Source organism: Mesocricetus auratus, unplaced genomic scaffold (assembly GCF_017639785.1).
Source record: "Mesocricetus auratus isolate SY011 unplaced genomic scaffold, BCM_Maur_2.0 Super-Scaffold_100676, whole genome shotgun sequence".
In the NCBI taxonomy this organism is placed as follows: domain Eukaryota; kingdom Metazoa; phylum Chordata; class Mammalia; order Rodentia; family Cricetidae; genus Mesocricetus; species Mesocricetus auratus.
The window spans coordinates 34292995-34310126 of NW_024429266.1; the positions used below are offsets into that span (position 1 = coordinate 34292995).

At 34.8% G+C, this 17132-nt stretch overlaps 1 protein-coding gene across 5 annotated transcripts in view; it reads left to right on the forward strand.

The window, feature by feature from the left end:
- The window catches only part of Rasal2 (RAS protein activator like 2), a 254408-nt gene that overhangs the window by 109674 nt on the left and 127602 nt on the right, over window positions 1-17132 (forward strand). For all 5 annotated transcript variants that reach the window (XM_013114316.3, XM_005071319.4, XM_005071320.4 and 2 more), the window contains exon 2: window positions 7992-8119. In XM_013114316.3, coding sequence (XP_012969770.1) covers window positions 7992-8119 — 128 coding nt within the window. The remainder of the gene's footprint in view (window positions 1-7991; window positions 8120-17132) is intronic.

The window sequence follows — 17132 nt, forward strand, 5'->3', positions numbered from 1 at the left end:
TTAATACAAAATCTTTATGAGTTACGTATAACATTTTGGGGGAAATTAAGGGTTTTATGTGGGGGCTGAAGAGATGATTCTGTAGTTAAGAGTACTGGTTGCTCTTCTAGAGGTCCTGAGTTCAATTCCCAGCAACCACATGGTGACTCAGAACCATCTATAATAGGATCTTATGTCCTCTTCTGACATGCAGGTTTACATGCATAAAATATAAAATAATAAATTTTAAAAAGTTTTATATGAACTTGTTAAATTTTATTTTCTCATTTAAAATCATAGGCTACTTCCTCTTGTTGTATTAAGATTTGCCATCTGGCACATTTTCAGAAATGGATTAAGTTTAAGAAGACTGTTCTATATACTTACATTGATATATCACAAAGAAAAAGTTAAATGTTGCTTTTTACTGCTTTGTAGCCTTCTACTCTAGGTGTTTCTTCCCTTTCTCCTCCTTGAAGCTTTTGTTGTTGTTTGTTTTGTTTTGTAAAAATGAATGAGTTTTCACTTCTAATTCAGATCAGCATATTGCATGAGAGCAAAACTCATTGAATTAGGTTGTTCCTTTAACAATGAATGGCCGGATTCATTTAAAAAAGACTGTTACCGTTTTCACTGTGTATGCAGTGACTTGTGATCCAAACAGGTTACAATTCAGGAAAGATGCATACAAATTTTATACCAGTTGGCACTGTGCTTTAGAGACAGGTAGAGCCATTAAAATATTTTTAATGTTGCCAGACCTTAAGAGCTTGTCTGCTTTCTTATGTAGCGATAATGTCACAGTGTAGGCTGTGTAGCCAGTTTTTAAAAGCCCAGACATTGATTGCAAGCTCTAGCCTTTCCCCACAACATCTGCCCCTGTAGAAAAGTGATAAGATTCAACTAAAATATAGACAGTGTGGGGTATATTAATATAGGGAGAGACACTAAATATAATAAAATGATTGCATGTGACATGCTTTTGAGATTTTTAGTATAGTTCATTTTTCTACCTATTACAATCATGTTACCCAAAAAGGACCTACAGTTTTGGTCATTTAATAATAATAGAACATTGTCGTCATATTTTAAACAACCAGACTACTATTTTCTTATTCTTTTGTTAATACAACATAATACTTTAAGAAAAATTACATATAGACTATTTTTCCCTAGAGTTAAAATATAAATGGGTTATTTTGTGCATTTTGTGTTTTTCTGTTTAAGAGGTTTAATAAGAACAACAGGTGTATTTGGTCTGTTGCAATTAAAATATAGTCTGCAGTTGACTACTATTTATCATCTTGACATTAACAGCATTCATAAACTCAATTTAATTACTAGTGTCATATAGTTGCTTAAGCAGTACTTGACCCAATGTGGGAGTTAGGGAACTTAATCTTTCTAATGCATGTCTGAGAAGTGAAAGACAAGAGTGTGATTTTCTCTGCCTACTGTTGGCAGCATGTGTGATCAGGGGCCATATACAACAACTAAAGCAAAGAAAGACGTAGATGAAACAAGATAGGAACATCATAGGAATTGCTTCAAATCCCACCTATCTTAGAATATATAGATAATAGGAAATTCGAGTGAACTTTGTTATTAAAGGCAATGTTTCCTTCTTTACATATAAGATTTTTTTAAATACCAAAAACAAGTTTTCTCTTCACAGAACTCAATACTTATTAGAGAGCTCATTTGTCCTTGTGGTACAATAGAGTTAGAACTACTGCTGAGACTGAGAGTTCTAAGTTTAGTAATACACCTGGTCTCAAAAAGTGAGTTGTGTGCCAATGAGATGGCTTGGTGGATAAAGGTGCACCCTGACAACCTGAGTTCCATCCTTGGGATCCATGTGCTAGAGGGAGAGGACTGACAGCCACAAGTTGTCCTCTGACCTCCACATGTTCATTGTGGTATGCATGTGTGTGTACATGAACATAGAGAGATAAATGTAATCTAAAAAAGTGGGAAATGATAGACATAGCTAACTTCTGGCCTTCACACACATGCACACATGTGACCTGTATTTATGAGCATATACATATATTAACATAAATATAGTAAAGAGACTGAATTGATGGTACCTATGGTAGGTTGTAAGCATTATACCATTAATACAGTAATTAAAAATGAGTAGGTCATTTATCTTCAATATCTTGTAGAATGTTCCTGACCAGCATGCTATCACTATTGCCATCTCTAGGCTCTGAGACTGTAGCTTAGTACTTGCCTAATGTGCTCAAAGCCCTAAGTTCAGTCTTCTTCAACACTATGGAGGAAAATTGCCTATAGAAAGGTAGAAGATACTTTTAAAGCTGTGTGACAGTGATTTTAATATCTATTGGGAAAATTGCTTCTAAAAATGCATCTTTTAAATTGACTTGCTAAATGTATTATGAATGTTGATTAAAAAGAAATATACTTAATTTGTATTTTTAAAACAGTGAATTCTTTAAGGTAACTTAATGAGCATTGCTCTGTTTTAAAGCTATTCCATTTTGTTTACTTGTATAATAAGTGATCACCCTAATCTGAGACTTCATAAAGTATTTCTTGTTCTCTGAGATTAGAACCCAAGGCGTGGCCATTGAATTTCAGAGTTTATAGGAATATACCATTTTCTAAGCCAGGTGAACTCTGGCATGAAAATAAAAACACACATAAATGAAAATATAGATCTATATTTCCTTAACAGTTTATGACAAGTATATATTTGGATTGTATTTCTTTACTAATGTATTAAAAGTCTCAATCTAAATAGGCAAATTTTCCCCAAACTGTTTTTTTTTCCTTTTTTCCTTTTTCTGTTTGCTTTTTAAGTACACTAAGATCAGGTGAAAAGGTACTAAGATTGATTGAATTGGTGGGTTTCTATTGCCTGGCAGTGTCTCTGTGAAATTTCTGCCACGCTTACTGTAAAAGACAGTAATTTACAATGGATCTTGTTGGTTACATTCCAACCTAATTATATTTTTGAAATAAAAAACAGCCACATGTAAATTTTAATTTAAAAGCAACTTTTGTGAGTTTTAAGAAAATATACAAAAGTGTTTCCTACAGCATTTTTTTTTTTTGTGTGTGACATTACTGTATGGGCCTTAGACTTGTCCTTTTCTCTTTCCGCTCCCTTTCCACTTCTAATCACATCCCTTTACTAATTCTGTTATTTTTTTTTATACTTCCCTAAGTATGAGGGGAAAACTGACATTTCATTAGGTATTGTCTGTGCCTAATGAAAGTTGCAGCTTCATCTTCATTATGTGAGATGCCATGGTATCCATTACAAAGAAGGGCTAACACAAGATAACACTAATTTCTTGTTAGGTAGTTAAACATTTGAAGGAGACAAGAGTTTAGATTTACTAGTATACCAAATAACCCAAGTATTGTAAATGTTATTTTGAGATTGCTTGGGGAAAAATGAGTTGCACTGAATCTTTTAAAATTGGCTTCCCTTTTAGGTTTTATTCCCTTTTTGAAAACTGTGTTGGATTTTCTCTTTAAAGTTAAAGCAGAATCATAATTACATAATTTACTTTATGAGCATTTATCAGTTTGTAATTCTATTCATTGTTCTATTTTCTCACCTCTTTTGTGCTGTTCAACCCAGACTGCTAGAGAATTACCAGTCCTGATTCCTATTTCAAAATGTGGGTCACATAAGCTCTCTTACTATTTCCAATTTGAACAATTTAATGCAGATTGTAATCATTTCTAGACCCGCCCATTATATTAATCTCCCATTTGCCAAAATGTCTGGTCTTTATTCACTCACTTGATTTTATAATACATAGCCAGTTTTCTTATAGTTCTCCATTGGCTTCCTATCAACATATGGGTGGATGTTTCTAGCTTTTGATCTGTGAAACCCTGGACTCCTAGGACCTCCTTTCTAAGTTAAAGTTTTCATAAGACTGAAAGGTAGTTGTACAAATTCCTTCACTGGGAAAATGTCAGCAACACCTACCCATCCTTATAAACTGAAACAACAACCCAAAGTACAGTTCCATCAGAGTTTAGTCTAGGGAACCAGTGAGTTTAGAACTACTGATAGAGCATGGATAAGGGACTACTTGTAGGAATGTGTAGGACCCCCAAAGCTGCTGCACTCAAAAATCTTAACTAGCATGGATCATGACTTCTCCATTGCTGCTTAAATGGATTTTCCCCTTCTGCAATCCTTTCTATTCTCTATACTCTTAACACTTCCCAAGACCACAAGACTACATGCAATCAGAACAGACTTGCATAGATAGCCAGGAGACATTTGGGGGGAGTCATCAGAATCTCAGGTGTGGTTTCACTGACTTTCCCCAGCAACCCCTTCTAATAGGAAACATCAGTAGTCAACAAACCCTATCTCAGGGTCTCTTGAAAATGGTCACTATTCTGATTAAGAGAAAGGCTAGTTTGCTCACAGGATATCATTCTACAACAGGTCATGGTCATTTCATGTATGCTATATGACAGACATTTTCCAGAAAAGGAAAGACGTGAGACTGTTATTTCAGGGGAAACAACCAACAGTATTTATTGCTATAGAAAAATTCATGACTAAAACGAAAATTACAGTTTGGGTAATTTCCATCTGTTGCCTTGAGCTTGACAGCTTCCTTGAATCCAAAGAACTTGTGATCAGAGCAAGACAATTGCAAAGATTGATGAATGTAGGTTATTTCTACAGTGTATAAATGTCATCGTTTGGAAAATTAGCAATCAAAGCCAACCAGTATTTTCTGAATGATCAATACTGTTTATAAACTCATACATATGGGGTAAAAAGAGCTACTCAAAAGAAAATATATACCATTGATTTTTTTAGATGTGTTTATATGAAAAGTTTATTGCTGTCATTTCAGATTCCACATTGTACTGATTCCTGCTTACTCTTGCAAAAATTCTTATCAGGTTTTGGTACTATGTTGAAGAATGCCCATAATTATTTGAAGATACTATAAAAATACTACTGCTGTTTTAACCTTCATATCTAAGTCCTGATTTTCTCTTATATATCAACCAAAAAAACGACAGCAACCAATTGGGTATAGAAAAACAAAAGAACTGGGTTGTCTTCTATTCAGCCAGTCTTTGAGGACATTTGAAAAATGTAAAAACTGTGTCATTCTTTTAGATTTTTTATTAAAAATAGTTATGTTTCATTAAAGCGTATTTCAATATTGATATGTGGTAAATTTTAGTTTCTAATATTGACATGACCTATATAAATATATCCTCAGTAGTTTCTCAGTCTTAAGGGATCGTGGTATAAAAAAATTGATAATTTTAAGGCTACAAGGTAATATCCAGTCTTAAAGTGTTTTCTGTAGAAGTTTACTTTGGATTCTTTTTAATGTTTCTAAACTTATTTAATTTTTGTAATGAGGCCAGCATGTCATGTCCTTAGTATTCTCAAAGCAAATCTAAAATTGTTTCTAATTTTGCTATTAAGAATCTTCTCTGTAAGTCTGTTATGCTTTTCCCTAGTGAATTTTAGGTACTAAAAATAATTGAAAGTCAGAATTAGAAGTAAGTCACTAGAGTCAAAAATGAAGATTGGTAGAACTGTTAAGGTGAACTAGGGCAAAAACCTGAACTTGTTCTGTTCTTATAATTCTCGATATGCAGACCTTGCTATTAATCTTTCAGTTAGCCAAAGAGATAGATAGAATGACTAAGTTAAATTTATAGACTAAATTAAATTTATAGACTTTAAAAAATGTTGGGGATTTGTTGTTGTTGCTGTTTTTGTTAAAGTATTTCTTAAATCTTAATCCATAAATACTAAGCAGAACATAATAATTATTTCTCTGTTTTCTTCCATGTAGTTATTAAAACTATATATATATAATAAAAACCTTCTGGAAATAGCTATGAAAATAAACCATACTGGCCCCTGGGATGATTCATCAATCTCTCATTTTAGACAAAGTTTTTGAGATGCTTCCTATTTCATCCTACATTTAGCAATGAACTTAAATGATTCTGGGGATCAAAATTTCACATAAATGAAGAAACTAGAATAAAGTTCAGGCTACACAAATGGAAAATGTTGGGGGATTAAGAAAACTACTCAGGATCACACAGATAATTTTGTTTTCTTAAGGTTAATGCTAATATAGATTTATATTTTGGCAGGAAACATTTATAGTGTCTAAAATTCTAATTTTTAAAGGGTAGGGTTTATTAATAGAATTGTGTTGTAGTATCAGTCATAAAGTACAGTAGAGTTTAGGTTATACATGCCTTACTTGTGTAATATAGTTAGCTATTTGAATAAAACTTGTCTAGGTCATTGTTTTCTATCTCTCGTGCTTTAAGTTGTCTTAATATTTGACTCTGGAATTAAGCTCACACTGTGATAAAATGTAACTGATTTGTCTAAAACATATGACTCTTACCACATTTGGCATAACTTTAAACAATAATATTATATACATATCCAAAGGATTAAGAATGTATTTTTCTTTCATGCAGTTCTAACATTAAATAATGATGCTTAGACTAACAAAGGGAAAGCTATAGGTAAAGAGTGGAGGTTCTATAAATGCCATATGTAACTACTATGTATTTTACAGAACAGATAGAAATAGGATGCTGAGGCAGTAAATTCCTATGAATCAGTACTATATTTAGCCAAACTCTTAGTATTATGGGTTCTTAGATCTTGAATTGGGTTTGGAGGAATTGGTGAGCTCCCTAAATAAGACATAGTTAGATAGGCTTATAGATACTAAGAATTTAAGCCAGAAAAAAAAGAAAGGTATTATTTAACACATGGGATTTGAGAGGAAAGATATGTACTTAAGAGCTTTGACCACTGAGCTGTAGCTTTCTACACATACCTTCCTAATTTTGCTATTTGGGTAATTATAACCTGAGACAGTTGGAAATCATTTGCATTTATTGAAGTCAATGCCATTCATACATGCTATTTAGGATTTACAGCAGCCTTGCCCTTGTCCTTCTAGGTATTTGTTTTCTACTGTCTTCAGTTTGGATTGCTCCTGTAGCATATCTTAGTAGCAATAAATAAGGCGCTTGAAGCAGTTGATTTTGTTTTGTGGCCTAACAACTTTTATTGTATGTAAGGGACTATCATAAAACTTTATTTAATCATCTAATGTGTAGTTATTAAGGTATGATCCACATTTCACAATATAAATGAGTCAAGAGTTTATATTAAAACACTTTAAAGGAGCAAAGGGTAATAGTGATCAATTGGGACTTGGGGATTGTTAACATTTTGTTTAATGTTAGAACACCCTCACCTTTTAAGATGCATGGCGTAATACATCTTTAGATCTTTCCTTGAGGAAATCATTTTGTACATCTTAAGATCTTAGTGGCCTCTAGTGGTAATGTGATGTTATAGTTTAAGTAGCTCCAATTCTTATGAATATAAATTCATTTTGTTGAAGTAGTCAGTCTGCTCTTAACCCTGCTCGCTAGATTTTTTTTTCCTTTTTCTTTTTTGTTTTTATAGACAGGGTTTCTCTGTGTAGCTCTGACCATCCTGGAACTCTCGCTGTAGACCAGGTTGGCTTCAAACTTAGAGATCTGCCTGTCTCTACCTCCTGAGTACTGGGATTAAGGCATGCACCACCACTGCCTGGCTACTCACTCAATTTTTGATTAATTGTATTTTTAAAATGTACATTAACATCCTCTTTGTCCAAAGGCTGGGCATCTTTTTCCTTTCTTCTTTTCTTTGTGTTATCCCCATTTCATTTTGAGTAGCATTGGCTTAGCTTTGGAGCAGCCTCCTATTGTTTAAGTCTAAATACTATGTTGTTAACTGTATCAAGTTTGTGCCAAGTTTTCTTCTGGAATGTTTGAGCTTCTCTGAAGATTGTAGGACCAAGTCTTCCTTACTCCATTATAATAGTTTGAGATTCATGTTTAGAATCACTTCTGTTAATTTGCCTTTAGAGAATCTTGTATTTCAAATACTGGTATCCCAGGTATGAGAATGGTTTGTTCATTTGTGTTTCTCTTTTGCTATACAGATGTAAAAGGACCACCCACCCATCGTCTGTCTTGTGGTCAGTCACCCTACACTGAGACAACATCATGGGAAAGGAAGTACTGCATCCTCACAGACAGCCAGTTGGTGTTGCTCAACAAGGAGAAGGAGGTAAGAAGCAAAGCTACTATTCATTTGTAAGCACATTTCTGAAATTTTGTATTTCTTATTTGTATTTTGATAAAGTTGCATTATATAAATACAGGCTCTAGCAACCATAAACTGCAGTCTAAATGGGTGCTAGTGTCATAATTTCGTTGCTGCAGTGAAATAGCAAGTTCCACAAGAGAGGGCTGGATTTTGAATAAGAAAACAATGAAAATCATACCAAGTTGATAAATTTGGAATGGGAAAGTTTTAAGTTGTGGAAACTTGGTTTTGCAAGTGGTCTAGAGGGACTAAATTATATCTGTTTATTCCTGTCCTGACTAGTTTTATGTCATCTTGACACAAGGTAGAGTCATTTTGGAAGAAGGACCCTCAATGGAGAAAATGCCCTTACCAGATTGGCCTGTGGGCAAGCCTGTGGTACTCTTCTTGGTTGATGTGGGAGGGTTTAGCTCGCTGTGAATTGTGTCAACCCTGTATGGGTGGTCCTAAGAAAGCAGGCTGAACAAGTCATGAGGAGCAGTCCTCTCTGGCCTCCGCTTCTGCTTCCAGGCTCCTGCTGTGTTTGAGTTTCTTCTCTTACTTCCCTCAGTGATGAACTGTAATGTGAAACTGTAAGCTGAAATAAAACTTTTCCTCTCCATGTCACTTTTCGTAACTGTGTTTCATCATAGTAGTAGAACCCCTAAGTAAGATAAAACCCAATGAAAGCAGACTTCAAACTCAGCTAATGGAAAGATTTTGATAAATGGGCAATTTAAAGAAGTATGGGACAAATAAGGACCTTATTGAAGGGCAGAGAAGTACCCATGAGCTAGCAACAGCAGAAAGCAGCTATAACGGTAGTCCTTGAGACAGTAGATGAAAGCAGCGTTTCTATAAGCCAGTGAATCATAACTGCATGAAAGGCAAAAGAATACAGCCTGTCCCAAAAAGAAAGAAAGAAAGAAAGAAGAGAGAATAAACACCCACTTCTGTTTTTGAGACCACTGAGAAGGGAGGGGACAAAAGGAGGGAGAAATCCTTTTGAACTTATCACATACCGTTTACTACTTAATTCTTCAAACTTTCTTAACATATCAATCCTTTTACATCCAAGTCCACCTCCATTGCATAAAAAATGACTGTGGTCTTGGTAAAGAAGAGACAAAATAGCAGATAAGGAGAAGAAAATATTTGAATCAGTAAAACACTAATTGTATTGATTTCTAAACTAAAAAGATGTAGTGGATAGAGGACCCATTCAGAAGGTGTTCCTCCTGAAATCTGTGTTCAGAAGAAGGATGGAACAGGAGGCATTTCTTAGTTCTCATTTATATTTTCCTACATAATTTTTCTCTTCTTTTGCTTCACCCTTCATATCTTTATCTCTAAATAAATTTTTATTTATTAAAAAATAAATAAATCATTCTTTCCATCATTCTAAATTTGATAAATATAAGGTAGTAATAATAAAGTGATTTCAGTTTTCTTCTTTCATTTAGTAAGCAGTGATTACTTGAAAGGGCTCAGCTAAGGTGCTTCCATAAAGGACTTCGTTGTTCTTTTCATCCATTGAAAAATCTCCCTCACTTAATAACATCTTCCTCTCCACTTCCAGTATTTTAGTATTATTATATTTAATTTTATTAAAACATTCAGTAAAGTTCAGCCCTTTCAAAATTGTGTTGTTTCATTAAAATGAATAATAAAAATTCACAGAGTAAATATTAATATAGAAGATTTATAATTACCCAATTTAAGTAAAAATATAATTTAAGATGTTTGATTTAGCTACTCTGTTGTCTCTCATTATTGCTGTTAGCAAGGAGTGACAAAAACAGACCATTTGCCATCTTTTTGTCCTTGCCTGTATTTTGTTCAGATCAGGACTATAGTTTAAGAACAGATAGTACAACATCAGGAAACAAGTTGTGCTGGGCGGTGGTGACGCATACCTTTAATCTCAGCACTCAGTAGGCAGAGGCAGGCAGATCTCTGTGAGTTCGAGACCAGCCTGGTCTACAAGAGCTAGTTCCAGGACAACCTCCAAAGCCACAGAGAAACCCTGTCTCAAACAAACAAACAAACAAACAAACAAACAAAACAAAAAAAACAAGGTATATGCAGTACCCATGTACAATTCATCACAAAAATGTTCCTGCTCAGTTAAGTACCCCACTCTGTGTTCCCTTTACCCCCTATAGCAATGCCATAGGTTTTCTTCTTCTTTGTGCCAGGACAGACACATTTGTGTATGAGGAGTTGAAGAATAAATAAGTTTTCCCTTCAAGAGAGAAGATCAAGAAAATTACAGATAAGGAGTGGAGGGGAAGTGATAGAGAAAACAGTCATGTTCCTTTCAGGTGTAGCCAACATAAAAATACAAAGAAACCCAAGTTTGTGAGTTTCTTTTAGCAGTATTAACTTATCAAGATAAACTTAACTCCATTTTTCTCAAAGCTAAATATGCTTTCCGTGTTTCGGAGTTCTTAAAGAGTTTTATTTGTTTATTTTATGTATATGCATGTTTTGTCTGCATGTATAACTCCACACCAATAGAGAGTATTGGATACCATGGGGCTACGGTTATGTATGGTTGTGAGCTGCTGTATAGATGCTGGGAATTGAACTTAGGTCCTCTGGAGGAGCAACAGGAATTGTTAAACACTTGAGCCATCTCTTTGGTTCCCATTGTTTGGATTTTAAATGTTGGATGCTAGGTGTGTAGGTAGTAAGGTAGGCACAATGTAATTTCAAAATGTATTTTGCTTGAAGACATATTTATCCTTAGATACATTGATGAAAATAACAGTTAGACTTTGTGCAAAACAGCTAAAAATGAACTGGTAAACCCTGGTAGGTACCCATGATATATATTTCATTTAGAATAATTTTCTAGTTATTTAACAAATGTAATGTTTGCCTGTTTGTGCATTTTCTGTGTTAGGAATTACAAAGATAGAAACACAGTTCTTTTCTATAAGTAACTTGGTAATAGAAATAAGACAAAAAGTGACACTGAAGAGATGACTGAGCAGCTAACGTACTTGCAGAACAATTGCAGAATTGTTGCTCACATTGGTTATATAAAGAGCTAAATGGTCAATAGCTAGGCAGAAAGAGGTTAAGTGGAGCTTGTGGACAGGGAGAAAGCTCTCTGGGATGAAGGAGAGTGGAGTTGCCACAAAACGCAGAGAGAATCAAGATGAATTTGCCATGTCTAAGAAAGGTACCAAGCCACATGGCAGAATGTAAATAAGAAATATGGATTAATTTAAGTTGCAAGACCTAGTTAATAGCAAACCTAAGCTATCGGCCGAACATTTATAATTAGTAATAAGTCTGTATGTGGTTATTTGGGAGCTGGCAGGACAGAAAATTCTACCTGCAAGTACTGCTGCTTGTGCAAAGGATTCAGGTTTAGGTCCCAGCACCATATTGGATGGCTCACAACCATCAGTAACTCCAGTTTCAGGGAATCTAATACCCTCTTCTGCCCTCTATGGACACTGTGTACACGTGGCCCATATGTATGTGTTTGGGCCTATATGCATACACATAAAATATTTTAAAAAGTGATATTTGATGATAATACAGTTAAAGTAGAAATTAGAAAGAATGTGTTAACTAAAGAACCTTGATTTAACTACATATATCATTTAGAGTTTACTGGTAGTGGGGAATTGTCAAAGAAAGCTTATTAAAAAAGGGTATTTGATTTTAAAAATGAAGGCTCTAAATATTAATCTATAGTCTATATTGGAAGAAAAAAGTGGCCTTTCTTATATCTAAAGCCGTGGGTGGCTTCCCAATGCTCTTTGAATTATATGTGGTGTTAAGTGTGGTCATGATATATTTTGGTATTATTCTCTGCTTCTATCTCTTAGAAGCTCCTGGCATTTGTCCTTTTCCTCTTCCAAAACACATTTTAAAAATGTATGCTAGGGATGGAGAGATGGCTCAGAAGTTAGAGTACTGACTACTCTTCCAGAGGACCTGAGTTCAATTCCCAGCAACCACATGGTGGCTCACAACCATCTGTAATCAGATCTGGTGCTCTCTTCTGGCATGCAGGCTTGCATTAGGCAGAATACTTTATACGTAATAAATAAATAAATCTTTTTTAAAAATGCATGCTAACTAACCTCTTCCCCGATACTATGCTTTTTCTTTGCCTAAAATGGTCCCTATCCTGCTATAAAAGATTTATTCATTCATTTGTGGTTTGTGACTATTTTAAGATTTGGGGATTGGGTAGTAAGGTACAAACTGTTAATTTACGTGAAATTAGTTGAAAGTTATAAATCAGTATAATAACTAGAGTGATGAAAGATTGTTATGGGAGGAAGCTAAGGCAATTATATTTTAATGGCCAATTATGGCATTAGTGCAGAGGGAAGAGTCCTGGAAGTGTCAGTGTCTATTCTGAACCTTAGGATGAATAGGAGTTTATCTGACAGGTACAGAATAGAAAAGAACTGAGTGCTGGTGTTTAAAGTTGAGAGAATAAATAAAACAGGGGCACTGAAATGTAAAATAGGGGCTATATTAGGGCAAGCAATTTGGTATTCCTGAACTGTAAATCCTGAAATTGGACACAAAGTGAGTGACCAGGTTGTGGGAAACCTGTGTATTCTGTTGAGGAGCTTTCTCTATTATGGAGTAGTACTTCTGAACCCTATCATTGTAGAAATGCTTCTATACAATTCCTGAAGGGCAGATAGAAGTAGAAATTGTTCTAGTTGAAGTAGAAAATGTTCTCTTCCCCTGCAAATATAACACCTCTCCTTTGAAAATCACTGCTAGAGCAAAGGGGGACCACTGGAGGGCATTAAGCCTCAGAATGACATGATCATATTTGCACTTTGAACTTGTATGTATGTAAAATGTAGACTTAAGGGGCAGATAGCAGTAAGGAAACAGTTGTAAGAATTTGGATAAAAGAAAGTAAGTACTGGGCACAGGCTATGATAGAATAACTGCTAGAAGACTAGTCCATATTGTGTAAACAATGAAACCAGCCTCTTCCCCAGGATACATATTTATTCACCATTGGATAACAGGCAGCCTAACACTGCAGTGGTCGCTTCGCTGCAGCTCCCTGCCATGTACCATTTCTCAATTGAGACACAGTGATCCAAACTTCAAGCTGAGGAAGCAGAGAACCTCTGGAGAAGTGTAGATCTACTGAACAGGAGGCTATCCAGGAGATCTTGGCCAAGGGTTCTATTATGCTTTTGTAGGGAAGATTTTCCAGAGAACACCTAGGGATTGAGAACACAAGAGGTACTCATTGTTATGCTGAGTAGAGAGGCCTGGACTTGTCAGTGAGAGACTCCTTTAACATTTCAGCACTCCTGCAATCTATGGGAGACCATACCTCAAAAACACAGAAATTGAAGCTTAGTAAAGCTAGGTAGTTTATGTATCTTGGTTTACTAAGTACTCATGGGCAAGATTCAAGAAGAGAGTAGTTAGAGATGGGGAATAGATGAACAGCCCTCAGCTTTGCCTGACTATAATGTCTTAGGAGTGATAAGGTGTCAAAGCTCCCCTGGGTTAGTACAGTTTGAGTAACAGCTGCAAGTCTTATTATAGATGATGCTTTGAAATGCTTATCCATGGTAGGAAGGAGAGAAAACTGCACCTAAGGCAGTGGCTGTCAACCATGAGTGAACACCACATCTTGTTAAAACAGAATGTTGAGCTCTACCACCACATTTCTGATTTAGGAAGTGTGGGCAGAGCCTGAGAATGGGAATTATAAAAATCTGATGAATTCAGAATAAATTGAAATTAATTTTCATATGATTCTAAACAAGGTGAAAGACAATTTTATAGGAAGCATATATGCATTATGTGAGCATAAAAATTACATGTAACACTTTGCACTGCAGGTGTCATGGACAGTTTGCAATTAACCAAGAAGACAAACCAGAACTTGCTTTTTATTTTGTTGGGAATACATCTTAGAAGCTATTGAAGCCACATATTCCTTATAGTTTCTGCCTTTTCTCTTCTATAGAAGACAGGAATTAAAATGTTGCTTTATTTAGTTATTTATCTATCTGTTTACTCATTCATTCATTCATTCATTTATGAATCCAGAGTGATTCAGAAGCCTAGTCCAAGGCAAAAGAAATGTTCAAAAGTATCCTCATGTCATAGAAATTGGGAGATGTGTAAGTTCTTAAGAGGAATTCTTAAAACAATAGTATGAAGTGATAAAATAAATTTAGGGCAGTCAGAATAGAGAAAATTGATATCTGAAACTGTCTCTGTAGCAGAATTCTAAGATTTGCGAATTCTAATTTGGTTCATTTGAAAGGAATGAGAATACCAATAAATTGGTGTATTTGAAATATTATAGCTAAGGAGCAATCTAGAGTGTTATAATAAAATATTCCTAGAAATTTCACATTAGGGAAACTGGAGAGATGGCTCAGTGGTTAAGAACACTTGCTGCTTTTACAGAGTTCAGTTACCATACTCAGAGGTAGTTTACAGCTACCTGTAACCTCAGCTCCAGGGTATGTCAATACCCTCTCCCGGCTTATGTGGCCATGCAAATAACACACACACACACACACACACCCACACACACACACCCACACACACACACACACGTAAACACATAAATAACACATTTAAAAAAGAAATTTAAATCTCATGATGTTTTCTTTTCTTTGGATCAAGAGTAAAATTACCTAACTTCTCAAAGTAAATACTTTGAAAAAAGTATTTGATAGTAGTTTAACTTTAAGCATTAGAAATGCAACATCTCTGTTAAGACTTGGAGAAAATAACTGATAATAAATTTTAGGCCCAGATAGCAAGACTGATTTATCATCATTATTATTATTGCTGTTGTTTTCATCATTATAGTTGGAAACAAAGCATATAGTAGACAAGTATCTATCCCTTTCTCTTGGATATGGTCTTTATAAAATTCCACAGGGGGAAAATTATCTTACCCTGAACTACTATAAGTTATTGATTGTTTCTGTAGACATTAAATGTTTATTCAGGTAATAGACAGTTGAAAACCATTACAAATAGTTATGTTTATTTGCTCTATGATTCCATTTTTTTCTTTTCTAAATTTACTCCCTTTGTTTCTACTAAAAAAAAAAGCAGATTTATTTATTTTGTATACAGTATTCTGCCTGCATGTATGCCTGCAGGCCAGAAGAGGGCACCAGATGGTTGTAAACCACCATGTGGCTGCTGGGAATTGAACTCAGGACCTCTGGTAGAACAGCCAGTACAGTAGTCTTAACCTCTGAGTCATCTCTCCAGCTCCCTTAGTCATCTCTCCAGCCTCCTATTTGTACTTTTGGAGCAAGTAAAAGTTACTTTTTCCTTTTAAAGTAAAAGTCACTTAGCATTTCAGTGCTACTCTTTATTTAAGTAAAGACAATATAGTTTACTTTTGAAAGGGATGAATGATTACTTTTGAAAGGGATTGATGACTTAGGTTACATGGAGCTTTTATTATTTAGTAGTTTAGGAAGAACTTTGTCTTTATTGATTATATGACCTGTTTTTATAATTTTATTTTTCTTAATTCTGCCCTTTGGTTTCTTACTGTACAAAGAGTAAGCACAATTAATGTAATGAAGGAAGAATAATACTTAGTACTGTAAAGAATGTGTAAACTTTCAGTATTAAGGAAGTGCATTGATAGCTATTCTTTAGATGCTTCATAACAGACAAAAAGCTATTATGTCTTTGACCTCAATTACCAGGGATTGGTTTATTGAGCATTACAGAAAGTCATATGAAAGTCTACCTGCTTCTGATTTGGTGATGCATGTTGATTGTTGTCCTTAAGATACAAATTGTTCTTCAGGTGTCAGAAGATGATTATAATAATTCCTCATAGTGCAGGATTGTCCATATCCCCCTACCCATTCCCCATTAGTGCTGTCTAATGTTAAATACATTTTTCCTCTATCCTCGATCACCACAATACCATTCAGCAAGCCTTATTGTGTTACTTTTCTCTTTTAGAGCTACAGCCTGTTCTGGAAACTAGTTTTTTATGTAGTATAAGGAATAAATTAAGTTCCATACCTTTCAATGTCATAGAGATTATCTGACTCAGCACCAGTGACTGAAAAGACCCCCAACTGTTCTACCTTTGTTGCAATATAGATCCTATATCCTTCCTTAGCATTAAATGTAACTCATTATTAACTAAGATTTCTTAAAAATTATTCAAGAAGCATGAGAAAATTTATAACTGATTAATTACTGACACGATTTAACAAACTAATGCACTTTGTAATGAAAATTAAAAAATATCATTTGTAAAATATCTTTACCCATTACTCCCAAATTCAGCATTACAATAGTCTATGGATTTGTTTTCTACAGTTTTATTTATCCATGACCAGACATAATTCAGAAATACTTTATTAAAAAATACCAGACATTGCAGGGCGTTGGTGGTACACGCCTTTAATCCCAGCACTTGGGAGGCAGAGACAGGCAGATATCTGTGAGTTCAAGACCAGCCTGGTATACTAGAGCTAGTTCCAGGACAGGCTCCAAAGCTACACAGAGAAACCCTGTCTTGAAAAACAAAACAAAAAACCCAGAAGTTAACAATTCTAATTCTTAAGTTGTTGTGTTCTGCACAGTATCTTTAAATAGTGCTATTCTGATGGTGCTTGTCTTTAGGTATCTTTTATTTTACTTCAGAAAAACAAAAGCATAGGAGTAGATGAGATGCTGGTAGTCTTCTGATGCCAAAGAGAAGCTGTGAGGTGCTTCTGTTTCATTTAATGAAAAGATAAAAATATGATAAAGTTTGTTGAAGTATGGGGTAGTAATGAAGAAAAAAAGACATTTCAATAACTTTATTTTGTTCTGTTTTATTAGTTATTGTTATGAATCTCTTACGGTATGTAACTTACAATGTAAGTACATATATAGTACTATGCTTCCACGCATCAGTTGCTTCACTGGGGCCTTGGACTGCATCTTTTTTAGATGTGAGGAAACTACTATTCCCCACCCCCTGAAAATG